This window comes from Crocuta crocuta, unplaced genomic scaffold (genome assembly GCF_008692635.1).
Source record: "Crocuta crocuta isolate KB4526 unplaced genomic scaffold, BGI_CrCroc_1.0 scaffold525, whole genome shotgun sequence".
In the NCBI taxonomy this organism is placed as follows: domain Eukaryota; kingdom Metazoa; phylum Chordata; class Mammalia; order Carnivora; family Hyaenidae; genus Crocuta; species Crocuta crocuta.
The window spans coordinates 598,892-615,513 of NW_027527986.1; the positions used below are offsets into that span (position 1 = coordinate 598,892).

Sequence of the window (16,622 nt, forward strand, 5' to 3'; positions counted from 1 at the left end):
GAAGTCAGATGCTTAACCAACTGAGCCACCCAGGTGCCCCTATTACTTCTCAGAATCTTACAAGGGGCCTCGTTCCCCTGCTTTCTCTTAAACAATAATGCTATGCATGCTCATCTCCCCCTTCCAACACCATATCCGCTCCCTCCCCTTGAGTGACCTCATTCATGCCCATGGCTTCAACCACCACCTACACTTGGATGACTCCCAAACCTTTATCTCCTGCTAAAATGTCTCCCCTGAGCCTCAGATCTTTATATTCAGCTGCCTACTGAAATCTCCATTTAGATATCCCAAAGGCATTTCACCCTCCACCTGCCCACAAATAAACTCATCTTCTCCCTCCAAGCCTGATCTTTCTTTTATGTGTCCCATCTCTTCTGCAGTGGTGAGTGGGAGTTTATCTTCCCACTCACCCTGCCCCTCCGCATCCAGCAAGTCTCCCACTTGTCACCCGCACACCTGGTCCAGCATCTCCTTTCCTCCTGCACCCCTCTCTGGTCTTTCCACCCCCAACATCTGCATCCAGGCTGCCCTCAGTCAACTCCATGTTCCTGCTAGTGCCAGGGTGAGATGTGAGCCATTCCCCCTCCTGGAAATCGTTTCAGAGGTCCCCAGAGCTTTCAAGAAAATATTCCTTAGCCATGCACACAGAATCTTCAGGATCTCACTGCCATGTACTCCAGTAATACTTTGCATTTCCCAAATTCATCACACTATTTCAGACATAGACTCATGCAATTTCATCTGCCCAGAAATATCCTTCCTGCATTTTATCTCTACCTGCTACTTGTTCCTCAGAGCTTGAGTGTCATCTTTCGCAGGAAGCCTTCTTAACACTCCCTTCCCCAGGAATGATCAAGATCCTTCCTCCCCAGACTCCTTTAGGCATATCTCTGAGACAGGATTTTCCACACTGCCCTGGTATCACAGATGGACTTGGTCCCTTCCCCGTGTGCCCTAAATCCCTTGAGGGCCATCATTGAACTGACTTGCTATCTCTAGCTCCCCACACGTAACTTACATATCCAGTGATGGTTAAATAGTCAAGAAATGAATAAAACTTATTCTAAAACTGTTCTTGCTCCAATGTACCTTATCGTGGTGAAACAAACTTTCTAGCCACGATTTCACTAGTGCTTTGTTGTGGTTTTCATGGTGAAATATGATGCCTTTATTTAGAACATTTCTTTGAGTTTATCTATTGCCATATGGATCCCTAAGGAAGGTCAGAACACCTGGTAACACAGAAAAGAATGTTGGAGATAAGAATAAATTCTATTGGCAGCAGGAAAGGGCTCCAAAAGACCAAAGCATCTGCTCAGAAAATGCCAAAGAGCTACAGGGAGGACATCTCTTTGCCATGTTCCAATCAGTCAATCCCAAAGGCTGACCAGTCCATGACAAAAACCAAAAGCAGGGACCTTGATATAAAGGAAGCGCAACAGTTAGCTTTTCTCTCTAACTGCCGATGTGCCCCTGAATAGAGTGATGATTTCAAAGGTGTGCGGGAAGGCACAGGGCAAGTTGGGACTTCTTGAAGCAAATTATGATAATTTGTAATTATGATAAAACACATGTCCATGGTATTTGACTCAACTTATGGCTAACTCCAGACTGGCCCAGGCCCTTACCTTGCCATGGCTCCTTGGGTCTTAGCCAGTTAAACAGGCCACAATGCAAACAGCAGTTAGCTCAGGGAAGGAGTGGTACCAGTGACCCGCTCAATTCCCTCCAGTGGTTTGTTGCCTCCCCACTTACCACAGGCCTCCCCTGAGGGATCTCTGTCTCCTCAGCCCCTCTGGTGTCACTCAGGAACCCCTCCCAGCTCTGGGCTGCTTTTGTTTTGGATGGGTGCCAAGCTATCGGCACTCAGTTCTCCCACTTCCATCTAATTTGCTCAGATCCCCTTGTTCATCCTGACCCACCCCTCATCAGCCCAGCGGAATGGAAGAAGGCCTATCCTCAAACACTCTGCTGCACCATCAAACAGAAGTAGTACAAAAGTTAAATACTCCAGGACATCAACTATTTGTGTGTAATGGTACTTGGCATCAAGCACCTTCGCAAACAAAATATATGTTAGGTAAATACAGAACTGACTGCGTCACAGCATCTTAAAAGCAGTTGAGCACTTATGCTTGGTCTGCTGCTGCCCACCTTTTTTCCGTGTGTACCTCTGTAACTACATTAGGGGGTTACTGTGCCCCCTAAAAGGGGGCAAAAGTTCTAAAACAGGTAGAAACTTCTAAACTGCTTATTCATCTCTTTCTTCACTGTCTGGTTGGCTCCTAACTTATCACATCTATCTAGAAAGTCCCTTATCTTGTCAGTTATTCATCACTGATCCTTACCTTTAAAACCTACAACTTCCTGTTGGGTGTTAAAAGTTACAGATCTGTTCTTATTTTCTCCAGAAAGATAAAAAGGTAGGAGATATTCATTAATCTGCCTTTTAAAACACTTAATTATTTAACAATAATGCTATGGGAAATGTTCACAACCCATAAGTAAATAAAAGCAAGAAACATGTGCTGCATAATCCCAATTTTGTAGAACTGGTAATAAACGGGGGGCGGGGGGGAGATAAATAAAATACATTAAAAACATTATTGATGCTTATTTCTCAGTAGTAGGATATAAAAATTTTATACTGGGGAGAAAGAACTGTGATTTTAGAGTAGAACTAATCTGGGATCAAATACCAGCTCTACTACTCACTAGCCATGTGCCCAAGAAAAAGGTTTTAATATGAGACTCACCTTTTTTTTTAATGTTTTATTTATTTCTAGGAGAGAGAGAGAGAGACAGCGTGATCAGGGGAGGGTCAGAGAGAGAGGGAGTCACAGACTCTGAAACAGGCTCCAGGCTCTGAGCTCTGGCAGTCAGCACAGAGCCCGACGCGGGGCTCGAACCCACGAACCGCAAGATCATGACCTAAGCGAAAGTCGGACGCTTAACCGACTAAGCCACCCAGGCGCCCCTCAGCTTTTTTTTTTATTGAGGTATAACTGACATAAAACCATATTCAAGTTTCAGGTGTGAAGCATAATGATTCAGTATTGATATATATTGTGAAATGATCACCATACTAAATCTATTTAACATCTGTCACCAGATGTAGTTACAAAAATTTTTCTTATTATGAGAACTTTTAAGATTCCTCATTCTTCAAATGTAAAATTCTAATTTTCAAAATATATTTTAGTTTCTAAAAATTCAAGTTAAAAAACATTATGCATCCTTGCATACGTTTTATGCAAATAATTAGCATCCGCGGCTATCAATCCTGTTCATCTATGCCTGGGTTTAAAAATTTTTGTGCAGAAATGGAAAGGAAAGCTACCTTGTCCTCTTCTGGCATGTAGCTAAATTTCCTATAAATGTATCACTCACTGGAAGATTGTGACACTGCAACAGAATTTTGTGTGTGTGTGTGTGTGTGTGTGTGTGTGTGTGTGTGTGTGTGTCTGTGAGTTTACTAGGCCCACATGTGATCAGTGACATAAAATCATACAATTGCAGCATTCAATTATTTGCCAGTTGTGGCTGATGACGCTAGTGCTTACCACTAGCCAGCTGTCTCTTCCTGTACAAATATCTAACAGCATTTCCCAGCTCCTTTCAGTTAAGTTGGGGGCATAAAATTAGCCCGCAGAACATGGATGGAAATGATGCATGGCATTTCTTGACATGACCCATACAAACTGCCTGTGCACAATTCCCCCATGTCTCCTCTTCCCACGAGGACCTTGGAGGCTACTAGTTGAGTGAAGATGTAGCATCCTAAGGAGAAACCCAGATCCTTGACTGTATAGAGTCTTTCACCACCCATCTCGCTATTCTCTGCCTCCCCACCACATTCCCCCCTCCCTACCTGGACTGTAAGTCGAGCAGTAATAAAGTTCTCCAATGTGTTGAGCACTCGAGATTTGGCCTTTTTTTTTTTAATCAATACTCAGTCTATCTTGATTACTGCACAGAGCTTCACATTTCACCTGGAAGAACAAATCCTTTACAACACAGCGGTAGTCAGCTGTACAATAAAGAGAAAGAATCCCATGACAACCCCATACAGTTTCAGTTGTTATTCTTATATACTGGGTACTTCTTTGATTTCTGATAAATCTGAAATTTTTCAGTGAATATCTAAAAGACAGGCACTAAGACATTTGCATTTTTAAGGATACTGTTGACTGTAAATCCATAGTGAACATTTGAAAAAAATTTCCAACAAGTAACAATGACACTCAGCTGAGGAATCCACGTATTAACTCCCTTCAAATTTACAACTAAAACATGAGAATTTCTAAAGACTGGCTCATTTCAATTTCAAGCCAAAAGAACCCCATTCTTCCTTCAAGCTTCTTTCAAATCAGTTACAGTTACTGACACCTCTCTGCTGGCGCCAGCACTTTATATATAACAGTATAACAGATGTTATGTGCAGTTCCTCACATATGTTTGTTGTGCCTGTACATTTACTTCCTTAAGAGATGGAAGAATAAGGCAAAGAGCCTTAGATAAATATAGTAGGTACTCAATATATTTTACTTGAAGTAAAGAAAATAATAATTATGGGCTACAGTTGATAACTGTAAACATAAAAAAAAAAAAAGAGGCCAGGGTCCAAACCTTTTCCAAACTGAAAAATAATTCTGAATCATAATTCATTATTAACTCTGCTCAGATACCTTAGGTTGAAGATTTATTGAAGACTTATAAAGCTAATTTAAAAACCAAATGATTTCTATATATAATCCTCAAGCTGCAGTTCTCAGTACTGCTCCTCATTCATTTTCTCCTTCTTGGATCCTTCACCCCTTTCTAAGTTGTGTCTTTTCCAGCTTAATAAGCTTAGAGCACCGTTTGCATTCATAGCAGCATGTTGCTGTCACCATCCTGACACAGAAACACCTTCCAGCCTTTAGCTGCCCACAGGTTCAGCATCACTTGGCTCAATCAGATTCACATGACAAAGTAGGTGACCTCAAAATCAAACTCAGAATGAAGTAACATGGTCACTCTCTTGCCATCACTTTCAGAGCCGGAGACTGTCAAAGCGATGCCCACATAAACTGCCTGATTAAAAAGTGAACAGAAACTGCCATCCCACATGTTGGAGTTTTGTTTTATTTCAGGAGAAACCACATTCTTAAAACAATTATTTTTGCTTCTCTAACTCTGCCTAACTTAGTTCTATGTAAATCTACCATCGGTTTTGAAAAACGTGGCATCTAACACAGAGCATAGCATTTAAAGACTGAATGAATGAATGAAGTGGGCAGGGGACAAAGGAGGAAGGTAGACAAAGAATTCAGAGAACGTGGAACTAACCGAAGAGCTCGTTGACCTAAAAAATATATTCAGAGGTGTTGTTCTCAAATGTAAAGGTTATCATCTCTATTATAAACCTGCTAATTAAAAAAAAAAGTCAAGACAGAAAGTTACATAAACCTACAACTTATTCAGGAGAGTCACAACTTTTCTGGTAACCAGAAATTAAGCTATATTACCATAATAAATAGCAATAGTTTACTCTTCTATACATTCTGGCAAAGCAAGTGCAAGGCAGGCGACCTAGGAAAACCCTTCAAGATGAGATGAGAGCAAAAAGGATTCAGATATTCTGGAGAAAGATGAAGGAAAGAAAAATGCAAAGAGTGTCAAATACAGCCATCAAAAGAAATCTATAATATCAAAAGTTTACTTTATGTAGATTATCTGAGTATGAAAATACATAATATTCAGATTTCATTTCACTAATGAGATCACTGTACAGCAGATCTCTGTAATGGATTATATATAATGTAAAAAGCAAGCTCAGATTTTATTTTAAGGCAGCTAATACTGAAGGAGAAATGCTAAACATCTGTCTGCAGCAATACTGGATACTTAGAAGATACATGATCATGAAGTTCTAAGCTCTTTGTACTCTAAAAGCAGGTATACTAGAGAATACATTTAAAGATGTGCCCGCCCTTTGGTAGTTAATACATGGTTTCCAGAGCTGTTTGTATTGATCAGAATTTTTATGCAACCCTCCTGAAACAGCCATATGAAGCAGATTTGGAGTAACGTAAGCCTGCCAGTGGCCTAGCTTCTTTACCTAAGGTGGCATTAAAAAATGTCTGGCTGGTTTTAAAAACCAATCCACACTAAAAAGCGAAACTACTGGTCTGAGGATATGCAAAATTATACACTGCAAATTCTGAAAGAATGCCAAAAACATTTTTGAGCAAAGGCAATGTTCTAAGAATTTCCCTTCTGATTTAACAATGTATAACATTAAACTGTGATGGATTTTCAGTTTTATTTGCTAAAATATCATTGATGTTTCTTTATCATCCCAAAGAGAGAGTGGGACCTATTTGTAAAGTTTATGTCACCTTTTTCAGTGTCTGACATGGTTTCTACACATGTTCACATCACAACAATGCTCTCTGGGGTTGGAGGCGGGGGAGGACTATTTGTAGCATGCTATGGTGATTAGAAATATCACATAAGCCTAATTTCTTTCCACCTCTACTTTAAAAATTATTATTATTATCTGGAATTAAAACATGAGGAAACGTCAATTCTACTTTTTTCTGTATTAACCCTTCTTCCCACAAAAGCAAAGGGACAAGCTACGACAGAGGAAGGGCTCATGACAGTAAAGTGTCAGTTCCTGCAGAGGTAAAACAGTGAGCTCTGGTCTGCAAAGTGCCCAGCTCTCCAGACACAAGGCAGAGTGGCCCATGGGTCCTCCCTTGGTGGGATGTCACTGGTGCTAGTACGAAATCCAGCCACTGGAGCAGGTAACAGAGCTAAACAGAGTGCTAAACTTAGGTCCGAATTAGGTGGTGAGAAAAGAGAGAACAATGGCTTGACTGTGGCAAGTCTGAAGTCTGCATGGGTAAAAACTGGCCTCCGCCACACTTGTGGTGTGGGTGTATGTAGTTATTACCCAAAAAAAGGCTAACTGTTCACAATTAAGTAGGAAGACTTTGAGGCACACTGGATGTATTGCTTGCCAGAAAGAGCTGTTTCCAGGGCATACTCAGAAGCACCAAGGCTTGATGTTATACAAGGTCATTTCAGGAGGCTTCAAACTCGGCTTTGGAACTCATTAAACAAACCCGCAGCCACACACCACAGACCCGGATCAGTGTCTTGTGGCTGGACAGAGGACAACGGACCCATGCATTTCATCAACGTCTAGCCTCTAGACTTGTGGGACAAAGACCCGTACTGGTAGGCTGTCAAACTGCTCACTCTGAGGTACTGTCCTGGTGAATGTGACGGTTTGTACTAAAACTATCCTTTAGGTTTTTGTTAACTCAAGTCTGCCAAGTACTTAGCCAGGGTGTGCAGACGCTGGCTGTGTTTTCCTGTATGCAGTATGACTTGCCCCAGAAGTGAAATAAATCCATGGGTTCTCTGGTCTGAGATGCCCATACTAACCGGTAGGACCCCTCAATGCCAGCCATCCCTGTCCACCTTCACAATGATGACCATACTGGTAGAGTACCTGTGTTCTTTGGTATTTGCCCCGTTCTTTTACATCACCTCTTCAAATCTAAGTGAGATTCATTTCTAAAGGAAGCAAATTTCTTTAAGTCACTATCATGGATAGGATCTAATAACCCCAGGTACAGAAGATAAATGTGACGATAAACATAAGATGGTGTTCTTAAGTTCTACAGAAGGCAATCCAAAAGGAACATTTTTTTTAAAAAATGCTAACTTTCTCACCATGACTCAATATTAAAAACTGCTGTTATGTGGCACCGCTTAAAATCATCTCTAGCAGTACCAGTGGTATATGCATTACACTCAGGGAAAAAGTGAACTACATGGATAATGATATAGTACTGTGATGTACGTCAAATAACAGCATAGGCTATAAAATTTACATTACTAACCCTTGAGGCAGGATTCATGATGCATTAACAAAGTCAGTCTGAGATTCTCGGATAGCAAGATAGTACCATGGGGTAATACCTTTTCTTACATATCCAGAGGCCATTTCCCTCCAACAACTAAGGATCAGTGAGCACAGGAAACAGACATGAAGCATTTTACCACCGAAAACTACTTCAGACCTTAAATCAGGGCCGTATGCTTTCTTTAGGCATTGTGACACCATATTCAGATACCAATTTTATACATGCCAGTCATCCTTTATGATCAAGGAAAACAGTTTCTCTTACCCCAAGTTTATTTTAGTTATTTGCCTGATTAAAAAAATAACCCACTGTTAGGACAGGAGAAATGTGTTACTTTCCTCGCCTGTCACTGGGTTTGTATGGAAGCAGTGGCTTGTCCCCACTCAGTCACAGGACACGGCCCACTGTCCAAAGTCAGCCAGGTGTTGAGTGGCAAAGCCAGGGCTCCCACCCCGAGTCCTGCCTGCCAACCACATCCAGCCATTTGGGGGGCAAAACTGGGCTCATCCCAAGCCTCTTTCTCCTTTTATCCCAGAACAAGTGTCCACAGCCTATATATAGCCTACAACCACCACTTTTCCTTCCTAAGCTCACTCTTCTCGTTTCTAACACAACACACAATTCCCTTGACTTTGTGCCTGAAATATCAGAGAACAAAGCCACAGAATCAAGGTTTAGAAGTCTTGGCAGTTCTTCCTGCCATAGGACACGAGCCTATGAAAACTTCTCTCCTCCTCATTTTTCTGGAGACAAACACAAGGCTTGTCTTTTCTCCCTCACTTGAGCTAAGGAGCATCAGGACACATCTAATTTTGCTTCTGGACTAAAAGGCCAACTCGAGCTTATGCCAGTAACAGCATCTTCTCCTTTCACCATCAATATCTTGACGGTTTCCCACCTTCCATGTGAGAAGGCGCCGGGCTACTGGACCTGAGCAAAGCCATGCTCATAACCACAGGAAGCTGCTGAAGGAATGTTAGTAGTGAGCTTGTGGATCCTGCCACTCAGCGTGTGCAGTGGATCAGCAGGGCTGGCAGCCCCTGGGGGCTTCTAGCAATGCAGACTCTCTAGCCCCATTCCAGACCTGCTGCATCAGAACCCAGAGGTTAACAAAATCCACTGCATGCTGAAGTCTGACAAACACTGATCCAGTGACTTGAATGGTCGATACCAACAGCCTGCCTTCATCCACAGTCAAGCAATGCTCTCTGGAAAATCAGGACTGAGGAAGCCAGTAAAGATCCTACCGTGACAGAGAGAGCCTTGGCTGTGGACCTGCTACAGTTCAGGACTGGGGAAGGACTCAAAGGAACAGCCTCTCTGATCATGGAGGGCAGCCTCAGCCAGAGCCACAGAAAACTAGAGGCTCCAATAGGCAAACCCTTACAAATGCCTCTTTCCACACAAAGTAGGGGTTTTATACTGCCTCTCAGGCTAGAGACTTTGCAACTTTTATTTACCTACTCAGTTGCCTAGGAAATTCACACTAATGTGATTTGGCCTCAAAAAAGAAAAAAAAAAGAGAGGGGGGGGGGGAACAGTGAGATTGGGCTGACCTAGAAATAGCTTAAGACCCATGTTCCATGTTGGTTAAACTAAATAGTGACCTTGTTCTGCTCTGTCATCTCTGTTTTTCTCACAACCTCAAAGAAAGCCCAGAACCCTGTCTGCCACCCTCCTCCACACTGTCCATCTGCCTACACATCCACATCCACAATACACACACACCCATGCTACTGAGCCAGAGCTAGGCTCTGCCAACAGGGGAAGCGGGACATTAACTCCTCTCAGCATTTTTTAATGTTTATTTATTGATTTTGAGAGAGTGTGTATACGTGCACATGAGCAGCAGGGGTGGGGCACAGAGAAAGGGAGAAAGAATCCCAGACAGGCTCCATGCTGTAAGCGCAGAACCTGACATGGGGCTCAAACCTACAAACCATGAGATCAGGACCTGAGCCAAAAATCAAGTCAGATGCTTAAGTGACTGAGCCACCCAGGCGCCCCTTCCCTCAGCATTTCTAAATAAGCCTGATAAGGTGACAGCATCACAGGATCCTTCACAAAACTCCCAACACCTGCAGAAGGAAAGGAAACTTCATTCTGTGTCCTGACACTGACTTCCCTAGAAGTCTAGTTTGTTTCATCAACATGCTGGAAGGTATAAGGGACATATGGGAGGACGCATGTAGCCCTTCTTTCTAGATAAGAATGGGAAGAAACTGCAGATGTGAAAAGTGGCAAAACTTTTCTAATGACAATTTCAAAAGTGCTATTTTATTTCTTCAGATTGTGTGATTTCAGTGACCACTGTCCTCAGTCACTGCTTCCTTGCAGAATTAACTGCCAGCGACTCTTTTCTAACAGATAATTGATGAGACAAGGGGCAGCAGTTTCAATTATATATACTTTATTAAATTTAATGTTTATTTTTGAGAGAGAGTGAGAGGGAGGGAGGGGCTGAGAGAGGGGGACACAGAATCTGAAGCAGGCTCTAGGCTCTGAGCTGTCAGGACAGAGCCCAAAGCGGGGGCTCAAATTCACAAACTGAGATCATGACCTGAGCCAAAATCAGACACTCAACTGACTCAGCCACCCAGGCTGCCCTCAATTATATAATTATATATTTTTAGATAAATGTGATATAAGAGAGCTATGCAGCCGTTCCGGCCTCATGCCTGCCACATGCCACACTCAGGCGTAAGGAAAGCTGAACCTGTGCTGAGTGGCGGGACCAACCATTGCACTACTTGCTACCCCTGTCTCCGGGGAGCCAAACGTTAGGGCGTCCTGGGACCTAGAGCTTATGGCTTATACCTGGCTTAAAAAGATGAGCTGAGGCGGGGCGGCTGGGTGGCTCAGTTGGTTAAGCGTCCAACTTCGGCACAGGTCACGATCTCATGGTCTGTGGGTTAGAGCCCTGCATCAGGCTCCATGCTCACAGCTTGAAGCCTGGAGCCTGCTTTGGATTCTGTGTCTCCCTCTCTCTCTCTCTGCCCCTCTCTTGCCCATGCTCTGTATCTCTCTCTCACTCTCTCAAAAATAAACACTTAAAGAAATTTAAAAGGCAGCCATTCCTCACTTAGAAATTTGTCACTAACAAACAGATGCCCCAGCAGGGTCAGAAGCCAAAAAGTGCGTGGAAAGGGACCACACGACTGGGGCCTGGAGGGCCCAGTTCCAAGAGAGCAGGTCAGCGGGGAGGGAAGAACAGGGCAGCTCCCAAGAGAAGCAGACACAGTGTAACTCAGAGGCCATGAAACTCCTACCTTGGTGTCCGACGCCAGCTCCACACCAATGCTTTCAGGATGTTAGCTCCACCCCCATCCTCAAAATCAAATACCCTTTGCCTAAGCAGGTCTGGGTCTTCTGCAACCCAATAAGCCAGTCCAAAAGATAAGACTGTTTCACCTTTTCCATTATCTTCAAGCTAAGAAAGAATTCTCCAGAAAAATAAAAGTAGAGTCTATGTCAAGAACATATAGCCTGGCCTAACAACAGTTTCCAATTCATGGGATCTGACAGATGACAAAAATTTAACAGCTGTTAAAAGTAGATGGTAAAATCATTTTTTCTTCACTACATTTTCCATCAAGTACTGATTATCACTGCTGCCTTATAACAATGACCCATCAAAATATTCTGTATCTGAGCCTTGTGGTTTCTGGGGAAGACATGAGAATGAAAGATCCAGATCTGAGTCTCGCTGAGGAGAAACTTTGAAGGGAAAGGATCATCATTTGTATAAATACTTCAGAGAAGGCCGGGGCGTATCCTGAGGAAATTACACCAGGATCTTTGCAAGAACTGAATTCCACCACTAAAGAAAGACAGGACCACTGGGAGCTGCTGCTTGAACTCAAAGTAATTAATCATGTCTATTGTCACCGGCAAGGTCCCCGGCCCACTCCACGAGCATCGATGAGGCTATAATCCACAAGGTTAAACCAGGGTATCCACTTAAAAGTGAAAGGTTAAATGGGATAGAAATATCCATTAGAATGATCAATAGAAAGGAAGCACTTCATCATTCCAGTGAAATCTGGAAATCAAAATAAACTCACAAAATATACCGCAGAAACCCCACTGAGGAGAATCAGCAGTGGCCTCATTAGGAATAATCAGCCTGACAACACGCCTGGACAGCAAGCTGCTCCGTCCACTGCAGGGAGACAGCTTCTCACAGGAGCCCGGCCACCAGGCCACAGCTGAGAAACCACCCTTCCCCCACAGATGGCTGCCCTTCCACTCAGTGGCCTCTGAGCAGGGGACCAATGACCACACCAATAGCTCTCAGGGTCCCCAGTCCTCTCTCAAGCTCCCTGAATCAGAATGAACCAACTTTGCAAAAATCATCGTCTAAAAACTGTGCTATTAAACATTTTTGGTGAGTACCCATAAGCCGACTAAACTATTCAATAAATGGCATTAATTTCATCCCCAAATTTACACAGAGCTTTTTCCATAACCATTGGAAAAAGCAACTCCAACAGCATTTATCCAGCTACATTCACCAAAAATTGCCCCCAGCACCAGAAGAGACAAATGGACAATTCAAGTGGGATCTTTTTCTTACCATTCCGAGACACATCAAGTTCCACCAGCTGCATGAAGTTTGCTATTTCTGGAGGGAGCCGCTGAATTTCATTATCACTAAGTCCAAGCTTTCGTAATTTGACCAGCTGGAAAAATTGCTGAAAGACAAAATAGTTTCACATGGGTCTCACATATATTTGCAATGTACAATTTCTGCCCCGTATGAAATTTAAAATAGGTCTTTTAAAAGTGAATGAGGATTGTACCAACGTCAACTTCCTGACTTTGATATTTAAGTAATAGTCATGTAATAGTCATATAGTCCACCACTGGGATAAACTGGGTACAAAGACAGCTCTGTACTCTTTTTGCAACTTCCTATCAATCTACAATTATCTAAAAAGTTTTTAAAAATGAGTAAGTAGCTCAGTGAGAATGGTAATTACTCCTTTAAACTATTCAGTAGATGGTCACACTTTGTGCTTACAGACAGCGATACTCAATCGGTGTTGTTAAATCAATATATGTAAAAATTAGAATATTTTAAAAGACATTTTTAGTAGGAATGACTGTGCATCAGAAAGTTTATAAATATCCCACAAATGTGCAAAGGGAAAAAATTGTTTTTGACCAATCAAAAGCAGAGTCTGCTTATTCCCATTACCCAGGGGACACTGAGCACACGCCTTTTTCCCAAACCCTTTAAAACTGCACTAAAATGACACTAAAAGAATTTATGCAGAAATGGATATAAATATAAAAATATGAAATAAATGTATGAAGACAACTGAAAATGAAAAAGGACAAGAAACAAGCTAGACATGCCACAAAATCCTTAAAGTCAGAAAACAGATGAACCAATGGGAACTAATGAAAGAATCCAAACAATGCTGGAATCCAAGCCTGTGGAGTGAGGAGTCAATAGGAAATTAGGTCCAGGTGACCTCTGAAGGAAGGAGAACTAAAGAATAGTTAGGTCCCCATATCCTCTTCTCTACCCTGCATAGCCAGGCAGGAGACTGGAAATTTCCCCTCTAAGAGAATTGGCTCTAAACACAGCTGAGGGCAGGGGTGAGACACCCTACCGAAACAGAGGGACTCAGTCAAAGCCCTGTGAATGAGATCCCACCCCCTTCCCGAAGCCAGGCTCCCAGGCATGAGAACAGACCCTACAGACAGGAATTACAGTACAGTATAGAGAATCCCCAGGTTACAAGCCCCACCCATGCACAAAGAGCTTCCAACTATCTTTTTTTCCCCCTTCAAGCGTCTGAATCAACCTTTCTTTCTGTCTGTCTTTCTTTCATGTCAGTGGGGTTTTTTGTTTGTTTGTTTGAGATAGAGAGAGCACAAGCGGAGGGGGCAGAGGGAAAGAGAGATAATCTTAAGTAGGCTCCATATTCAGCGTGGGGCCTGATGTGGAACTCTATCCCATGACCCTGGGATCATGGCCTGAACCAAAAGCAAGAGTATGATGCTGGGGGCACCTGGGTGTCTCAGTTGGTTGAGTGTCCAACTTCAGCTCAGGTCATGATCTCACAGTTCATGAGTTCGAGTCACACATCAGGCTCTCTGGTGACAGCTCGGAACCTGAAGCCTGCTTCAGATTCTGTGTGTGTGTCTCTCTCTGCCCCTCCCCTGCTCACGCTCTCTCTCTCAAAAATAATAAATAAACATAAAAAAAAAACCAAAGAGTCTGACATTCAACCAAATGAGCCACCCAGGCACCCCCAGATATTTCATTTAAACAAAGCCAAGTTTCTCTGGACACTTGAGGAAAGCCCCCAATGCAAAAAAAGTACTCATGCTTCAAAGTATGCACCCGTGCTTCAAATATGAATCAAATATGATGTGGGGCAGAGAAAAAAAAAAAACTTCATCAACCAAAAAATATAATTAATACCCTCAGAGAAATAAGAGAAAACAAAGCAACATGATACCATAAAAAGCAAGTTTCAAAGGAGAAATATGCTTTTGGAAATTAAAAAAGAAAAATTGTAGCATTAATAAAAGACGTGAAAAACAAAGTTAACAAGATCCATCAGAAATCAGAATAAAAAGACTATGAGAGAAATGAGAGCAGAAAAGGCAGGAAAATTCAAGGACTGGTCTACAGAGTATGATACCCAACTAACAATATTCCAAAGAAAATAACAGGACTGCATCTTCCAGTTAGGATGAGACCTCCACGGGGCCAATAAAATGAATGACAGAGACATGTAAGAATACCAGAAAATATATAATTTCAGAATGCCAGAAACAAGAAGATTCCAAAATCCTCCAGAGACCAGGAGGTGGGGGTGGGGGTCATAACAAAGAATTGGGAATCAGAAAGGTGCTAGATTCCACAGCAGCCTTGAAAGTAAGAAGGTCATGGAGCAATGCCTTCAAAATTCCAAGAAAACACTGTTCCCAACCTAAAATTACATACCCAACCAAACCATCAATCAAGTATGATGACAAAATAAAAACATTTTTAGACATGCATGGTCTCCAAAAAATGTCTCTTCCTTGCACCTCAGGAACCCATTAAATGTAAGCATAAATCTCAAAGGAGGAGGATAGGGGATCGAGAAATCAGAGAATCAACAAAACAGAGAGAAACAAAAGAAACTCCCAGGACAGAACAGTGAAGGAACTTCTAAGGAGTCAGCTGAGCAGCTAGTCCTGAGAGAGACCAGTCCACACTGCAGACAGTGGGGTGGTTCCCGGAAGGATTTTTGAGGGGAAAACGCACATCTGTGGGATTAACAAACACACATTCTGCTGTGTTTGAAAAATCAAGATTTGTTTGTTGATAAGTTAGGAACAGAGAAAACAAACTAAGCAAAAAAGGAAAAATATAAAGTATTCTTATATATTCATAATATAAATGTAAGACTTGGTTATGACAAATACTTAACATCTACATATTGGTAAAAGCAAAATTTATGTTATGCCAATATTGAGAGGATGGAGAAGAAACAGTAAGCACTAAAGTCTCATCTTCCATAGAACGAAATCAAAAGATACCTACAGAGTGGGAAAAAAATCAAACTAAAAGCAAGCTTAGCAATGTCGGGGCATACAGCAGTGGAAAGAGCCAGGGGCTGAGGGTTGTCAAGAGCCAGAAACCAGGCTGGGGGATAGGACGGGAAAGAGGCTACTGTTCTTCATATGTCACATTTAAAAAAAAAAAAAAAAAAAAACACTATTTACATATACTACTTTGCTAAAATTAGAAATTAAATTTACAAAGGAAAAAGTCTCTATTAAGATTACAGGCTACCCCAAGTGATAATTTTGAAGGATGCTAACATTTAATAAGCTTCAGGGACTGTATACTTATAGAATCAAAAAGAAGGCACTGTCCTTTGGAAAGCAATTGGGCAACACATAGAACATAAGTTTTCAAGTCCACTGACATAATAATGATACTTTTGAGCATCTGTCCTTGTAATACAGAGTAACTGACAATAAGAAAAACAAGCTACAAGGCACAATATGTCTTTCTTTGCATTATTATCAGTGAAAAGGAAAAAACCAGAAAACATATATGTGAAATAAGGGAAATGATCAGCATGTTATTAAATAATTCAATATTGAGTAAGCGACACAAATAATTACTATAAAGACCAAAGAACTTAAAAAGATTTACAATGCAGATACAATTTTAATGAAAAAATTGCAGGTACACTGTAAAAAAGCATGTGTGCAGGCTGACAGGAAGGTAATACAAGAAAAAAGTTATTTTAGGTGATAAGGAAAATGCACAAACAACTTAAAATTATTTTTTAACAAAAACAAAGACGTTTTTAAATACAATGAACTATGAATCTCAGCAAATGGATGCTACTACCAATTAGCTATCCATGATAATGAAAGGGCTCAATGAAAGAACTAATCCTGTGGATTTCTTTAATCATACAGTTGAGATTTAATTTCTTAAGGAAAGGTATTGAAATTTCTTTATACTGGTTGAACGAAAGCATTAGCCGACACAAAAGCAATTCAAAAGAGTCACATATTTGAATAATTGAGCTTATGCCAATTGTTCAAAGAGTCTGACAGTTTCATAATGCATCAATGTGTTTACTCAAGCATGAAAAGCTCACTTTATTCTTCAGGAAAGATAGAACCGCAACAGCACAAAACCATCACCAATTCCATACATTCAGG

At 41.6% G+C, this 16,622-nt stretch overlaps 1 protein-coding gene across 1 annotated transcript in view; it reads right to left on the reverse strand.

The window, feature by feature from the left end:
• The window catches only part of LRRC1 (leucine rich repeat containing 1), a 131,003-nt gene that overhangs the window by 67,038 nt on the left and 47,343 nt on the right, over positions 1 to 16,622 (reverse strand). The window contains exon 2 of the mRNA XM_077752883.1: positions 12,505 to 12,622. Coding sequence (XP_077609009.1) covers positions 12,505 to 12,622 — 118 coding nt within the window. The remainder of the gene's footprint in view (positions 1 to 12,504; positions 12,623 to 16,622) is intronic.